Source organism: Capricornis sumatraensis, chromosome 10 (genome assembly GCF_032405125.1).
Source record: "Capricornis sumatraensis isolate serow.1 chromosome 10, serow.2, whole genome shotgun sequence".
Classification (NCBI taxonomy): Eukaryota; Metazoa; Chordata; class Mammalia; order Artiodactyla; family Bovidae; genus Capricornis; species Capricornis sumatraensis.
Window position 1 is genome coordinate 29,271,152 of NC_091078.1, and position 17,744 is coordinate 29,288,895.

Genomic DNA, 17,744 nt, shown 5'->3' on the forward strand with positions numbered 1-17,744 from the left:
AGCTTATGAACAATTTGGCAAAGGAATTTTGGTTCCTTCCCCCTCTGAGCATCAGGGATCAACCAAGAGAAGGAGCCCAGGGTGTTTTGAAAGCTCTGATAAACTTCACTCAAGTCAAAGGATTTGCCAGTCACCACCAGGCAGTGGAGATACAAAGACAAGTTTGGAATAACATTTGCTCTCAACAACTTTGCATTTTAGTAGAAGGAGACAGATGCATGAAGAAGAGTGCCACTAAATATATCCAGGATTTAGACTGGAGTCAGTCAAGTGGGGGCAGGTGTAAGAGGTGAAGGGAAGGTAAAACACTTCATGGGGGTGTGACCCTTGAGCTGAACCTTCAACTGAATGATATTGGCCCCAAGGGCATGTTGTGTGGAGAAAAGAATCCTTTGTAGGATAAAGCAAGACAGAACCAAGAGCCATATGTTGTTTTGGGGACCAAAACATTTAAAGCATGACGTAGAAACTGGAGTTTCATAAAGGAGGCCATCAGCGGGGCAAATGGGAGTAGACTATAGTATCTTGTCTCCTATAAAAATAAAACATTTCAACTTGTAAGCAATAGACTATTGAAGGGATTTTAAAGGTAGGATAATGACCCCGGCTACAGGGGCACCATTTGTTTTCTAGTTGGGTTTTTCTGTCATTGATACATAAGGCAAATAATTACTGAGCAGCTACATACTGCCCATGTGAGGGATTGCCATCTCCCACTTATAAAACCACTGGTTCTCTGACTCTTGAACTAAACTGTCTGTAGAATGCTTTCCCTATTTAGATATGCGGGCAACCCAAGGGAACGACATTAATAACCCTTCTTGATTTCTCAGTGTTGGCTTACTCGATCATGATTTTTTAAACGATCAAAGAAAATCATTAGAAAGGGAAACATACTATTTGAAAATGCAATGCACACATTTTTATCTCGTGATTGGACATGTGACCAAGTGGTTTGTGTTGACAGAATGGTTATACACCACTGCACATCGCTGCCAAAAAGAACCAGATGGACATAGCGACAACTCTGCTGGAATATGGTGCTGATGCAAATGCAGTTACCCGGCAAGGAATTGCTTCTGTCCATCTTGCAGCTCAGGAAGGACACGTGGACATGGTGTCACTGCTCCTCACCAGAAATGCTAATGTGAACTTGAGCAATAAGGTAACCTTTTTTTTCCTCTGCAAAGCATACCATGCAATGAAACCTCACCTCCAGAAAGATCACTAAGAAATCATGAAGAATTCAAGTCAAATAGAATGTGGAAAGTGTAGTATGCACAAAGATATTTACCAAAATGTTATTTATCATAGGAAAACTTGAAAGAATGTCTTTAAACAATAAGAGAATGGTAAGTCAGTAATTGCCAAGTGATATAGGTGAGTATATATGCTATAGCCATAAAAATGAGGTCCATAAAATTTTTCTAATAATGTGAAGTTTTGTTATAATATTAAGTCAAAGGGCAACATTGTGACCTCACCAGAATACAGTAAATAAGAGGCTATAAGTTGTAAATTACAAGTCATAAGGTGAAACATTTGAGGTGAAACTCCTTGCTTGTCCTAGTTTTAAGTCTTAGGTTAAAAAGAGAAATTAGGAGCAGGTCTGCCTTCAGAAAGTTCATTTTAGTAACAGAAATTTAGAGTAGCTCTTTTATTCAGTAGATCAAAAAGTTAGTCTTTGTAGGTAAATTGGCAGTTCCAGTCAACCCTTTAAGTCTCTGTTCCTCAAAGTCTTTAGACTCCCCTACCCTTGCATTTGACTCTCCTTGGTTAGTAAAAAGGTTTGTGAAAAGTCCAGCCCACAATTAGCAGGAATGAGGTTACAGCCTCTCACTGTGTTATCAGAGAATTTGGTTTTGTTGACCTGCTTATTACCTGAGTCTGAGATTTACCCAGAATTCCAGACCCATGCTCCTAAGTCTTCAGATAAAACAGAAATCTGCAAGAGTACCCCCAAATACCTGATAATCCAAACTCCCTGACATTTAGCTTCTCCTTTACAGCATGGTGACAGCACAGCTGTGACATTTCTCAGCCATAGCTCAGATATTGGAGGAGAGTTTCAAGATAACAGTAGTTTTACGGCAACGAGTCTTTAGGAGTTTTAATATTTAATATATGTGGCCTATACTTTGTAATCGTGGAGGCTTTGAGTCTCCTGGGTATAAATCCTAAATCTGACTTCTGCTTGATGTATAACTTGATTGGACAAGTCATGTGACCTCTCCAAGCCTTAGTTCTATCCTCTAATAAACAATGCCCACAATATTTACTTCCTAGAAATGTCATGAAGGTGAACTGAGATAATGTTTAGTACCTTTTTCCAAGTAGAAAAAGAATAATTATCTTAATTTTAGACTTTTTACAGTTTGGGGGAAAGGTTATGCATTAATCTTAATCACCAAGGCGATTTAACCAATTCTATAAATGAAAAGACATATGTAAGTAAATGGAAACCTTTTCTCACTTTTCATATCTTGAAAATACTTTGTGATTATTGCAGAACAAACAAGTTTTCTTTTTTTTTCTTTTTCTCCTGGTTTACTGATTTTCTCTTCTTATATCTTTCTTTTTAAACATTTCTTTTGGGATATGTGTCCCAGCATTAATGGGAATCACAAAGCAATTTCAAATAGTCATTATAATCAGGGTTTGTTTAAACTGTTGAATTTCTAAGGTTCATATACTAATGTACAAACCAGATTTATAATAGTTTGTTACAAAATTCTACTTGTCTTAGTGAGATGGAGGACGTGGCGTTCTCAGATTGACATGCCTTCTGGCTTCCGTTAGTATATGTTTTCTTAGAAGCCCTCTTATTACCTCTCCCAGAGACAATATAGGCCTGAACAATTAGTTAACAAGTGAACATTTTCCATAGGTTTGACACCAATGTATAGTGTAACTAACTTTTTTTTTCTTTTTAAATTCCTTTCGCCAACTAGTTGTTATATATATATAGCATTGAATTCACCTTAAAACCATTTTTATTTTAAAAAATTTAGACTGAGAATACTTTAGAAAGAATTCCTCAGTGTCTACTTCAGTAGACTGAACATTAGCAAGGGAATTCTCAGGACCGAAAGACAACAAACCAAGGAAGCCTGGAAGTGTCCAACCGCCTTCCTGAATAAACTCTACCTAAGCAATATACCACCAAGGAAAGTTTCTGGGTTTCCTTCAGCACATGGTACTTACAGAACTTTTAAGAACTTCACAATTCCTAGAAATTGTCTAATACAAAAGTATTTGTAAGTCTTTGCTTCCTTTCTCATCGTTTTCTGTATCAAGTATAAGTTATGGTGTGAAAGTAGAGAATCAGTAGAATTCTGTTACTCAAGAAGAATTCTGTCTGTTTTTCTTGAGTTTCCAAAGTTTTAGACATCAGTTATTGTCCCTCCACCCCGCCCTCCTCATCCTACCTCCCCGTTTCACATTAGACTTTATTTCCTTGCTAAACAAGGAATATTGAGGAACTTCTCTGGCAGTCCATTGGTTGAGACTTTGCTTTTCACTGCAGGGGGTCCAGGTGTGATGCCTGGGCACCTGGAAAATCCCATGGACAGAGGAGCCTGGTGGGCTGCAGTCTATGGGGTCACGAAGAGTCGGACACGACTGAGCGACTTCACTTTGACTTTTCACTTTCATGCACTGGAGAAGGACATGGCAACCCACTCCAGTGTTCTTGCCTGGAGAATCCCAGGGACGAGGGAGCCTGGTGGGCTGCTGTCTATGGGGTCGCACAGAGGTCGGACACAACTGAAGCAACTTAGCAGGGGCCCTAAGATCCCACATGCCTCGTGAGTGAAAAACTCAAACATAAAACAGAAGCAATAGTGTAACAAATTCAATAAAGACCTTAAAAATGGTGCATGTCAAAAAAAATCTTTAAAAATATGAATATTAAAAGATTTCGCTTTTGTGAAAAGTTACATTGAACTAAACACTCAATTGTTTTCACTTATTTCTTTTCTTACTATTCACCAGCAGTTCTCAGATTTTAAGAAAAAGGAACCACGAACCTAAGTTCCTGCTGAAGTGCTACTGTTTAATTGGATTCTGTTTTGCTTTTGACGTTTTCCCACATGAATTTTGAAGACCACAAGTAGCTGTACTTCTTTACACAGCTAATAGACTATGAAATGAAGCTATTGCTATCCCAAGTTTATTTTATTTAAAATAAAATGTATTATTTTTAACAAATGCCATTTAAAAAATGAGCTGTGGTCAAAACTCTATAAAAGATTAACAGATAACTTCTGAACTCAAACAGGGCTGTTGGGCAGCATGAACGTACCTGGGGAAACAGGAGAGAGGAGAGCACAGGCCACAGTACCTTCCCCAACCATGCTGAAAACCACTCAGCAAAGTTCTCCAGAAGCTTGAGAAAGTCTCACACTTAGAAGGGGGGATTGTGACACTTTGACAAAATGTTATGGCTGAAAATATCTGTTGCCTCTAAAGTGGAACGTGGAACATTGTTCTCTGATTATGTCAGTGTTTGGGTGGTGCCAGTTTTGGCCCCAGGCTTATTTTTCTTGGATTTCAAGTGAAGGCACCACTCCTCCTTTTTCTGTTTCCTCTGTATTCAATTTGGGTGAGCTTCTTCCGAAAGTCTGTAAACAGACTCAGAAAGCCTGGAGTGAGTGACTCTTCCTGAGTCCTGCCACGTGTTTGATAGAATAGCAGCCCTTAAATAAATCGTGCCGTGTGCTCTTCCTGATGCTGCATGTGGCTCTCTCCTTTCCCCTGACAAGTGGGACAGGCTGATGGTCTTGCTGCACAGATGCTGGCGGAGGAGGAAGAAGGCCTCCAGGACTTAAAGCATTAACCTCTAGCAGTTCCCTGGAGTTCCAGTGGTTAAGACTCTGAGCTTCCACTGCAGTGGCCACAGGTTTGATCCCTAGTTGGGAAACCAAGATCCCACATGCTACGAGGCGCGATCAAATAATTTTTTAAATTTTATATTTAAAACATGTGCCAGCAGATCTTGTCTGGTTAGGTATTTTAAGAAAAAAAACAAAAGACAGTAACTTCTGTGTTCATGATGGATGAAAGAAAAGAATCTGGAAGCACTTACACCAGCTTACTTTCTCTTAAATATTATTTATGAAAAAAGGCAGCTACAGAAGATTTCTAAGCCAGAGTACAGTCTTAGTGCTTTTTTTCTTGGCCATTGGAATAACCACGTAGCCTGTCCATTCTGTGGTAGAGTCCCTTTCAAATACCCAGTCTCATAAAATGATCTTGAAATTATCATGAGACAGACTTCATATTACACATTAAATTCTCATGAAATAGACTTCATATTACCTTTCACAGACCATCTTTCCTACCCAGAAGCAACATACAGAAAATGTTTTCCAGCCTTGTATTTTAATATTTAATGGAGAAAATGTTATCATCATGTGTCAGTAACAGTTTATAAACAATTTTTATTTTAATTTTTGCTAAAGCTAATATCACTAGTAATGCATTAAAACTCTTGCATAATTTGAGTTTTAAAAGTCTCTATTTTTAAAAAAAAGTGAACACCGAAATACATAAGAGGAAAATGATATAATGTCTGGAATTTGCTTTAAAATACTTCTGCAAAGAAAAGAACATACAGGAAGTAGAGTTGGATGAAGCAAGGAGAGGAGAAACTTGATAAGTGCTGCGTCTGTGATCAGTACACAAGGTTCAGGCTATTCCCTCCACTTTTGAGGATGTTTGAAATTTTTCAGTAAGCCTGCAATAACAGTGTTGTCACATGCTAATATACAAACTTACTCTATAACATTTTTTTAACATAAAAATTCTAGGTTCACTCTTCTTGAAGTCATAAATTGTTTCTCTGATATGCTTGTACGTCATCCATCCCTCATGTAAGATGACCACTTTGATATTTTGCAGAGTGGCCTGGCCCCACTCCATTTGGCTGCTCAAGAAGACAGAGTGAATGTGGCCGAAGTCCTTGTAAACCAGGGGGCACATGTGGATGCCCAGACAAAGGTACACAAAAAGATCGTGCCCATCCAGAGCATGTCTGCACAAGGGGCAACCCAAGGCACTGCTTGTGGCATCCTGTGCACTTTCACCTTTCATGGCCTGAATATGTAGCTATATGTTGATGCCTCCTGTGTTAACACAGTTTATTGACCTTTGTTACAGCGTATCAGCCCTTCAAGGTCAGAGTGTGAAAGCTTATACCTTTCTTAGTTTTTATGACTGAATTTAAAAATGCATTTAGAAAAATTTGTCAGTCAGTAATTGATGACCTCTTACTTTGTTCAGGCATAGTCTATGGATGAGGTTACATTAAGTTTTACTCGATTACTACTCACTTGCTAAATTCTTTATGGTGTGTCTGATTGCTAGCAAACCCCATCTCTCTCAGCCAAAATAGTTATCTTTTCAAAAACAAATCTCTCATTCATCTCAGAAAACGCCACAATTTCAGACTCATAGAAGATGAGTGGATATTTCGTGTCATCATCAAAGATAGGACTTGATATTAATCCTTCTCTCATCTTTTTTTTTTTTCAGTGCTTAAGTTTGTTACTCTTCATATCAAACCTGTTTTACCTATTTCAAAATGTAACTCTTCTTTTTTTCTTTCTGAGTGTCACATATTTGACACAAACTTGAATACTTGTTAAGTATTGTATTGTGAATGTGAATATTTGGGGGTATAATATAGATTGATTCTGAGGTGTGTGAACAGCTATTGAAGATATTGGTAATATAGAAGGATCACTGGGAATTAAGCCGGTGGAAAAGTATTGCAGATGTCAGGGTCAGTCTGGATTTATGGGACAAGCACAGGGCACAGCCCTGAGTAGCCTACGCCCTTTACGCTGTGTTCTCGCTACGGCTGTGACTTCTCCACCCACACCTTCTCTTTCTCCAACAATGGAATTTTATTCCATTCATATACATGAAACTTTTGCTGAGATATTATTTCTGTCAGAAGTAGAACATTATCTTCAGGATCAACAGGTGCAGTTTTCCTACTCTTATATTTAAATAAATCTCATGTATGAATTAAATTCACACTTACAGCCTTGAGTTTAGGGTTTTGATTTAGACTGTGCCTTCTAAAAGATAAACCATTATTACAATACTGCTTCCAGTAATTTTGTCCATGCTTACAAAGTATTGCATTTAACAGCAAAGTTGAAAAATCGACAGCTGCATCAGCACAAGAAAATATAGGAACTATACAAGAAAAAATTGCCATCTTCACTTAACATATATATTTAAGATTAAGAAAATGGACAGAAACATGGCTACATACAAATGCAAAGCCTAGTGACTAAGAGACCATATGTACTAAAATATACAGTGCAAATGGAACCTGATTATCCAAGAATTGAAATCTTAAGGCAAACACAGAGCATGTGTGTTTAGAACATCTTTGCAAGTTATATTTAGTTCTTTTAGAAAGAAGCTGCCCAAAAGAGATATGACCAGGCAAGGTCCTTTATGCTTTTGAAATTCTGTGTTAAAATAGTAAAGCAAATATATTGATCTCTTCTCAAGGTAGTCCTAGATGTGACCTAGGCAGCTCCCCACACTCCAATTTCTGAATGCCTCGTGCCCTTGATGGCTCCTTGGCCTCTTTGGTAACCTATCTGCCCATCTCTGTCTCCACTCTGTTTGCCTTCCAAACTTGTCATTCTAAACCCCCCTCCCTTATCTTTAGCCCTGAATGCCTTCCTAGATAACTGATTATTTAACAAAGAAACCAATGAAGGCGACAGCGGTGACTGGATGCTTTCTTGTTACTTTTCAGAAAATGTAAGCATTTAAATCTGAAAAAGTCAGACTGAATTTAGCTTATATTCATTTTTCTTGTATACTTTCATCAGAAAAGGTATCTTTACTTTAGAAATTTACAACTTCACAGTAAGTAGATTCACCCTGTGTTGCTTTATTTATATACACATATACACATGGCTTCCCAGGTGGCTCAGTGATAAAATATCCTCCTGCCAGTGCAGGAGACTCAGGAGAAAAGTGTTGTGAAGATCCCCTGGAGGAGGAAAGGGCAACCCAGTCCATGGATAATCCCATGGACAGAGGAGTCTGCTGGGCTACAGTCCATGCGGTCAAAGAATTGGACACAACTAAGCTACTGAGTGTGCACATATACACAGAGACTTAAGCCATTTTATTTGATTCCCTGTCCCTTTATAAGTTAAAACTTCTAGAAGGCAGTAACAGAGTTCTCTTTCTCATTACTTTTTTGTCCCAGCACATCCAGCGTAGACACCAACACTCAGTCAGGGGTTAGAGCAGTGATTCTCAAGGGCATATTGGCAGGAGGAGGGATGGTGCCGTGAACCTTCTGCTTCTGATTTGCACAAGTGATCCCACGGTTTAAGAGTCTCAGGTCTCTACCAGGGTTTCCCTCTAACGCAGCCCACTCAGGTCAGCCAGTAATCATTTTTGTACTTGGTATAATATTTCTGAAGCATGTACCTTTTCCTGCCCTTTACAAGTGGTGCACTTCAGAACGCATCTCTTGGGAATTCCCTGGTGGTCTGGTGAAGACCCCGGACTTCCAATGCAGGAGGCACAGGTTCAATCCCTGCTCAGGGAACTAAGATCCTGCATGCCTCAGAGTACAGCAAAAACAAACAAAAACCCAGAAAGCATCTCGCAGCCTCTTGAAAAAAAATGCCTTGTTTTTTTTTTCTTCTCAGCAAAGATCACAGCACCGAAAAGAAGGGAGGCTGTGATTGTCCCATAGTTGAGCAGGGCAGGAGTGCAGAGAGATGGGTTGTTTGGACTCGTTTCTTAACCTTGTAAATAAGGAGCTGATTACATCCCATGAACTTCCAAACTCTTCCTGGTAAAGATGACATCCCCAGTCAGCATACAGTTAGTTAAAATGTGTAGTACTGATTGATTCACTGGCTTCAGTTTTAAAATAATAATAATTAAATTATCAAGAGCTTTTCTCTGTTGTGGGGGAAAGACCGGAACATCCTGGTAACCACCCGGGCAACCTTCCCACTGGCCCTCTGACCCACCAAGTCTCCCCTTCACTTTGTATTTGAAGTTCATCAGATCATTTCAGATGAAATTGTGCTGCTGGCCACAGGGTTTAATGTTCAGTGTTGTTGAACTAAAGTGAAGCCACTTCTTTTGCTTTTTAAAAGGACAATCTCTGGAAGCATTTTATTTAGACCACCCCAAAACATACTGAAGCAATTGTAGTTGTAAGTGGGTGTGTTCACTGAGGAAGTGCAAGGAAGGCCAAAGATGAACTCCAAGAGAACAGAGTTTAGGGGGTGAGAAAATACTGTGGATTTCCTGCCCCCTCTTTCTCAAACTGTGTTGCACAGGAAGACCCCTAACCACTGCTTAGTAAGATCTCATGCTCAGGCACCACGGATGAGAAGCACTAGCCTGAATATTCCATCTGCGCCTGTTTGCCCTTCCTACACAAATACAACCTTTCAATATTGCCTCAAGGAGATGACTCCCTTCAGCTTGTAATGATGGGCTATATAGGCAACAGTGAAAAAAGGAAGCAAAGACTGCTCAGTTATCTGAACTGAGACTGTTCCTTAGTTATTCAAAAAAGGAAGAGTTGCCCTTTCCAAAGCATATTGCCACTAGTTGAAAGGAATTGCCCAAATCTCATTTTTCTGGGCATATTTGTGCAAGGTGCTACTCAACGTGGGAATTTTGTGACCCTCAGTGAATGGAGCAGCCTCAGTTTGGTTTCTCTGGATGCAAACTGAATCTTCCTGGCCATGCACTCATTTTTTTTTTAACAAAATAGTGTTTGTGGAACAGAAGCAGATCAGTATCTTATAGCAGAGTGAACACGGGAGAGAAACTGTCCATTAAGATACTTAGAATGATCCAATATCTTTTAAAAATGTGATCAATACAATAGCAAAATAGCCATTGGAAATTGTTGCATCATAGCTTAGGCCTGTTGACTGAAAACTTGAAGCATTCCTTTGAGCACTTAAAAGCTTAAAATATTTTCTATAATTTTTGGCTTGCAAACAGTCATCTGTCCCTAACACTGGGAATGTTTCTTCAATCACTCAAGCTAATTGTACTGAGAACTGGTAGGAGAAGACCTCACTCCCTAAGCGGCATTCTGACTCTGAAGCAGCATCCTGAGTTCCTCAGTACCTGGAAGAACCCTGCAGAGCAGGCAGGTGGATTCCGGTCTTCAAAGTGGGAGCATCACACATGAAGCAGCTTTAGGGGTTTAAATCAGACTCATCTATATGTAGTTATGGTGAGCTTATCATCATGGTCTGGTTAGTGTGGCTGCCCTCACAGTTCAGTTCATGGAACAGAATCTAACCAGAGTCAGTTCTTCAGGGCAACACCTACTTTGAGAGGTTTCTTTACCTTCCACAGTCAGCTGTGTTCTGGGCACCCCTTTTTCAATTCAAATTTAACCCATTTGCTGGAGTGTCTTAGTCAATTTGAGCTGCTCTAACAAGAGTACGATAGCTTGGACAAACTTTGATTTCTCAGGGTTCTGGAGGTTGAGAAGTACAAGATCAAGATGCTGGTAGCAGGTAGCCATCTTCTTATTGTATCCTTAGATGGCAGAGAGCAAAGAGAAGAGACAAAATCTCTCCTGTCTCTTCTTATAAGGGCACTAATCCCATTCATGAAGGCTGCACCCTCATGACCTAATTACCTCCCAAAGACCCCATTTCTAAATACCATTACTCTGGGATTCAGATTTCAGCATACAAGTTTTGGGGGATACAGACATTCAGTCTGTAGCACAGAGTCACCATAAAGATGTATTAATGCTATCACGTATGAGATGCAGACCCTTAAAAATATGGACCCCTGACCCTTGCCTATTTAGAAATGTTATAAAAGTTCCGTGCTCTCCCTTTCAGTGATCTGGTGCTGCCAGTTCCATTGTAAACAGGGGTTGGTTAAAGACACTGGAATTGTGTGGTGGAGTCTGTTACAATATGATCACCAAGAAAAAAATATGGAAAATCCTTATTTTAAAATATCTAGAATATGTGTGTGTGTGTGTGTGTGTAGATACATACGCATGTATACACACCTGACACACTTTTAAAATAATCGTTTATTTACTTATTTTGGGCTGTACTGAGCCTTTGTTGTTGCATGGGTGTTTCTCTAGCTGTGACAAGCGGGGGCCCCTCTCTAGTGGTGGTGCATGGGCTTCTCATGGCAGTGGCTTCTCTTACTGCAGAGCGCGCGCTCTGGGGCACACGGGCTTCAGTAGTTGTGGCGCGTGGGCTCAGGAGCTCTAGCTCACTGGCTCTAGGGCACAAGCTCAGTAGCTGTGACACTCAGGCTTAGTTGCTCTGTGTCAGGTGGGATCTTCCTGGCTCAGGTATCGAACCCATGTCTCCTGCATTGGCAGGTGGATTCTTTACCACTGAGCCACCAGGGAGACCCATGTTTTTTTAATAGATAGAACTTATAGCCCCTCAGGGGTCAGTGGATATTAATTTGGAGCAATGGAAACAATCCATTGCTTTGTCTAATGAGTGGTTTTCAAGCTGTGGGACTCTAGCTATGTGGACAGGAGTCTTAACTAGAGCATCTATTCCTAGATCAAAGTCATACATCTCAGATCTCCTGAACTCACTCACACCAGCCTCTCCTGCTTCTGTGTTTCTGTCCTTCCTAGCTCTGTCATGCATTCTGATCATCATTACTGCCTACATGATCATTTAGCCAGTTCATTATTTTTCTACCTTCTTTTTATGCTTCTAGAGAGTAGAATATTGAATAAATGCTAGTCCAAGTCTATCCATTGAGCACTCTTCTGACCCTTTACAAGAAGCCACTGGATACATCTGTCTAAGCTGTCTTTTGCTCTATCTTTTTGTCCTATCTTGAAAAGTTGTTATGAGAATAAAATGAGCTAATGTTAGAGAGAGCACTTGGGGACATTTAATAACTATTTACATGTGAGGTGGTATTGTTATTTATACCTTAGACTAGCTCTGAGAATTGTCAAGGACACTTGTTTTTATACAGGGGGGAAAAAACTCTGCCTCCTTAAGAAAGGTTGAATAACATTTTTGCTTCTATTTAGGATATCCTTTACTGAAAGTATCCTAAAGATGTTTCTTTAAAATATATATATATATATATATATATATATATATATAATTACAGATGGGATACACACCGCTACATGTAGGCTGCCACTATGGAAACATCAAGATTGTTAACTTCCTGCTCCAGCATTCTGCAAAAGTAAACGCCAAAACCAAGGTAAACTCCTTTCTCCTTTGTATCTACCAAGTTATTGATCCTGAATCTTGTATGGAAGGGAGTTAAGAGTCTTTTCTTCCATCTTCCTTTTACAGAATGGGTATACACCATTACACCAAGCAGCTCAACAGGGACACACCCATATAATCAATGTGTTGCTTCAGAACAATGCCTCCCCCAATGAACTCACTGTGGTAAGAGCAGAGGGTCAGCTGGGGAAAGGGGGTGAGCCGGGCTGGGCTGTCCTGTCTTCTTAACATGTTTCACTGTGTATCAGGGTTGCTTTTTAACTTTCGTTAGTAGGCATAAGCAGCACATTGAGTAGAATGAACGGAAAAGAACAATAACTGTGTTGTGGTGAGCTGTCCATAGAGAGAGACGTGATCAGTGTTTCCCACTTAAAAAACTACAAACCCATTGCTGCCTAGTAGGAAGTACATATGTGAGAAGAAGCGCATGTTTGTTTCCTTGATTACTGAGAACATTACAGACTCTCAGATTCCATGTACAGCAACCCAGCCTCTACTGTATGAGTAGAAACAGGTTAGGCGGCTCCTGTGCAAGGTATATCTTTAATGAAGCAGCATTTTGTGTGTCAGTGGGAGAGGACCAGTGAGACACTCGCCCTGTGTTTGTACAGAGGAAACGTGCAAGCACACAGGCGCTGATAGCCGTGGAATGACTTGTAATTTCTAGCCCACGTTTCCCTCTTGCCAGAACGGGAACACTGCCCTGGCCATTGCCCGGAGGCTTGGCTACATCTCAGTGGTGGACACCCTGAAGGTGGTGACCGAGGAAACCGTGACCACAACTGTGAGTAGTGGATGCCGGCCCCTGCCACCCCCTTGCCCTACAAGCCAGTTCTTGGACTGTAGGTTTTCCCAGGCTGCGGGGAGAAGAACCTTGTCCCTCCACTCAGAGACCCAGTCATGTTTTCAGATGCTGTTACCTCAGTGATGGCAGTCAGCAAAGCACAACTCTCATTTCTGATATTTAGAAGTGATATTTAAATAAATATCAGTCGTCATAAATCAATCATTTAATTAAATGAGGTTTCATTAAAAACACTAAAAATACCTTTTAAAAAAGTTATAGCTTTCAAAAAGCTATCGAGTTTTTAGTTCCATAGAAAGCTCACTGTGTTTCTTTGTTAAATTTGATATAAAAATATTTAATGAGATGAAGGCAGAAATGTTTTTCTTGTTAGAAATGTTTTCTAACAGCCTTTCTTTGGCAGTGTAAGAACTATGAAAACTCTAAGTTGATTCTTTAAATATTTTTAACTCACAAATGACAATGTATCCATTGTCATCATTATGGTGAAAATATTTTTGTTGTAGACACGTTAGCCATAGGATCCAAATTGATTTTTCCCACCAGGCTGGGTCCTCTTCCATTCACCTGTTGGGGTTTAAATAGGAAGAACAATAAGGTGTTGCATTAAAACTAAAATCTTCACCGGGAGGCCTTATTGCATCAAATATATTTTTACAAGCTGCCAGCCTCTAGGACAGGTCATCTCTTTTGAACCTCACCTGATGTCTTTGAACTCTTTCAGGATTTGGTAACTTTGGGATCAAGACCAGGTGTTGCACCATATCAGAGGCTTATTTGAGTTATTCTTGACTCCATGACTCAACACACAGGCCCCAGTCTGAGTCCATAAAATGTCAGCGTAGGACTCTGCAGCACTTGGAATTATCAGCTGTGCTTCTTTTTCTGAAAGACCACCTTCCACATGAAGGCACAGTTCACATCTTCAGTCTGGATGCACAGGGCTGCATACAAAACATCGCTCGAGGGACTCTGTAGCTTCCTGCCTGTTGAGTTATTTGGCTGTATACAGGTTTTAAAAACTAAAAGTTCAGCCTGATGATCACAAGAGAGAAATTCTATAATCTTCTAAAGAGAAAACAGCCGCTTTGGTCAACTAGAGCAGTGGTTGTCAACCAGGGCATGTTTCTAACTTCAAGACAGTTTGAATAAATTCCCACCTATTCTTTCATAGAACTCTTGATATTTCATTATCTTAAAATCTATTATTAAATTCTCAAGAAAAGAGTTTAAATAATAATGTTTATTAACCTTAATTTTCTAGATATGCCATGTAACCCTCTCTAGAGTGGGGAAGCAGAGAAGCACAGGTGTTAAACAATGGCCAGACGTCACCATGCTTAAAAGATTTGAAGCCACTGCAATAAATACATGAAACTTCTATCTCAGTGTTAAAGGACTGAAAATGGTATAATGGTTCAAAATAGAAATCGTACTTGATTAAATGTCAGTGACTTTCTCATCCATTGCTGTGCCATGCTAAGTCGCTTCAATCATGTCTGACTCTTGTGACCCCATGGACTGTAGCCCGCCAGGCTCCTCTGTCCATGGGATTCTCCAGGCAAGAATACTGGAGTTGGTTGCCATTTCCTCCTCCAGGACATCTTCCCAATCCAGGGATCGAACCCGCATCTTTTTTTATGTCTCTTGCATTACAGGCAGGTTCTTTACCACTAGCACCACCTGGAAAGCCCATTAGGAAAGTTCAAAATGTTTCTTTGATGTCAAAAGAGCTTTAGGAGAAGATAAAGTTACAGACCAAGACAGTTAAGTTACAGCCTCAGGAAACATACTGAGAGAAAAGTGTTTTAGGGCTCCAGTTCCTAGTGAAAGAATGTGCACAGTAGTCATACCATTGCTCACACAGCATCATTAGCTGACTTGGTAGGTGATTTTCTGCCAGAGAGAAAAGAAAGGACTCATGCTAACAGGAGGTGCAGTTTGCCTGGTGAAGTGAATGAGCCTCCACCAAATGAAGCTTTCACAGTGGCTATAAGAGTCCACGCAAGTCCCTGAGACTGAGTCCAGAGTTGCAGTATCAAGGCTTTATTTCAAGCCGAGATACCGCCTTCTCAGCCTTCCCTTTGCAGTTATATCCAGCTCAGACAGGACTGTAGCAATTCAGGGTGGGGGTCTATGATCCTAAACTAAGCAAACACAGAGCAGCCTCCACCACAGGCGGGTCTTTGTTCAGTCAGCTGTGGAAGCCCCAGCAGCCACTGTCCCCATAAGCAGACATCAATTTTTCAGCAACCTTAAAAATTAGACTGCATCAGGACTTCCCTGATGGTCCAGTGGTCAAGACTCTGCTCTTCCACTGCCAGGGGGCACGGGTTCTATCCCTGGTACAGAACTAAGACCTCATATATGGTGCAGCTTGGCCAAAAAAGAAAAAAAAAGACTACATCTTTGATAGGAGTGCCATGTTTAATATGGAAATTCTGAGACAGGTACTTTAGTTAATGAGTTTAAAGTCATGGCTGAATAGGAAACTGAGTAACTAGAACTGGATATACAAAACATATGAATTAAGCTATTTAAATTGCATTGTTTAAAATTTCCCATCAGAGCACTTCAGTCACTCAGATGTTGGTTTCTAATAGCATTCTCTGATAAAGGAAACCAGGCCTCCTTGGAGAAGTGACGAAAAATTTAGAGCTGGGGCAGGAAATATACAAGATGAGCCTGGAACCTCTTGTAGTGCCATAAAGGATTCCTCCCCCAAAACTGCCATATAAATAAGTAAATAAATACACATGTATAAAATGATGAGATCTATTAATATTAAAGGGACATAGGAATCCATTGAAAGAGTTCCCAGTGGTCAAAGCTGGAACAATTTGAGGAAAATAAATATAATAGAATTGAGGTAAGATGCAAAGTATAAAACATATATCTATGCATTCTTACTGATACAGATAAATGAATAACTAGAGAAGAAAATACAAATGTCTCAGTCAAAAGAATTCCAAATAATTGATGAAAATGCTTCACCATCAAGGAGGTAGAACATCATTCCCCAGTGCTGAAGTATATCTGAGGACAGTAACTTTCTTCCAGAGAAAACAGTACAGAGTGAGGGAAGTACAGTAACTCTATGGTGAAGAGAACTGATCAGCAGCCTGATGACCAAGTGCATCACCTACCACTGATAAATCATGCTGATGGTATATATCCTTCAGGTAATAGGATGAAAATGGCATTTTACCATGGTGATGTTCCTCCCCAAAAACATGCAACCCCAGTCTAATCAATGAGAAGAACATGAGAAAATCTCAGTTTAGGGACATTCTACAGAATACCTGAGCAGTTCACCCTGAAACTGTCAAGGTCATTAAAAATATGGAAAGTCTGAGAAACTGTCACAGCTATAGGAGCCTAAGGAGATTGACAATTAAAGGGAACATGGTATCCTGGATGAGATGCTAGATCAGAAAGGATATTTGGCAAAAACTAAGGAAATCTGAATAAAATATAGACTTTAATAATAATAAATCAATATTGACTCATTAATTGTAACAAACGTACCATGCTAATATATGCTAATAATAAGGGAAATGGGGTGAAAACTCTACTATCCTTACAATTTTTGTGTAAATCTAAAACTGTTCTAATACAAAATACTCATTTTTTTTTAATGTTCAATTACAGTGTTATATGCTGGGAAAAATACCAAGTAATGCTTTATTTCAACATGACTTGTACTACTGGTCTTTCATTTGCTCAGATTAAAAGAGGACTCATTCGAAAACTAAAACATATTAAGTCATTCATATTTTCAAACAAGTAATACTGTCAGTGTCCTTTGGATAGAAACAATCTAGGTAAAAGTTATCAAAGAGCAAGTAAAAATTCAGTAAAGCCTTTGCTCTGTAATATGCAATTTTTAAGATTTTTAGATGTTCAAATTATTCCGCAAATGCATTGTCTCTAAAATATTTTCTGCAGACACATAGTTGTAAAAGTTATGTATTAAAATCTTAATATTTTGTTTTAGAAATTAAAACATAGACATAGGAGGAAAAACAAAAGAAGTGGCTGGCTTGGCACAAGCGACAAAGACGTATTTCTTGCCTTTCATCTGGTTTATCTTCAGCTAGGACTTTTAGTGGGGTGGGGTGGCAGCTTCATCAGACCATGAAAAAGTGTAGCAATAGACTAAGAGAGGCAGTGTCTCTCTCATTTCCTTTGAAAAAACTTTTTTCAGGACCTAAATCTTTTAAGCTGATGTGCTTTGCCACTAGAATTCTTTCACCTTGTATTCATTCTCTGCCATGTGTATGATGAGGACCTCAGTGCTACTAAGGGATATTTATGATGTTATTTTGAATGCAGGAGCTTTGGGGTATTCATCAATCTCACACATAAATCCCACAGTAAATCTATAGATTAATTTAGGAAGAAATGAATAGTCTCAGTAAAATGTGCTGTTTCCTCATACTAAAGTGACTGCTTTTGTTTTGTTACTAGACTGTCATAGAGAAGCACAAAATGAATGTTCCAGAAACTATGAACGAAGTTCTTGATATGTCTGATGATGAAGGTATGAAAACCTCCTTTGAGTTTGTAGTAACAAAGAGTGACTGTGTATTTGTTTCCTGGAGGAAATTTATTGCAAAAATATTTTTAGAAGCATGAATATGTTTTGTTGTAGTGTCAAC

The 17,744-nt window shown here is 39.5% G+C and overlaps 1 protein-coding gene across 1 annotated transcript in view; it reads left to right on the forward strand.

The window, feature by feature from the left end:
* Window positions 1-17,744, forward strand: part of ANK3 (ankyrin 3) — a 375,510-nt gene that overhangs the window by 215,850 nt on the left and 141,916 nt on the right. Inside the window, exons 17-22 of the mRNA XM_068982038.1 lie at window positions 968-1,165; window positions 5,902-6,000; window positions 12,151-12,249; window positions 12,345-12,443; window positions 12,967-13,062; window positions 17,554-17,626. Coding sequence (XP_068838139.1) covers window positions 968-1,165; window positions 5,902-6,000; window positions 12,151-12,249; window positions 12,345-12,443; window positions 12,967-13,062; window positions 17,554-17,626 — 664 coding nt within the window. The remainder of the gene's footprint in view (window positions 1-967; window positions 1,166-5,901; window positions 6,001-12,150; window positions 12,250-12,344; window positions 12,444-12,966; window positions 13,063-17,553; window positions 17,627-17,744) is intronic.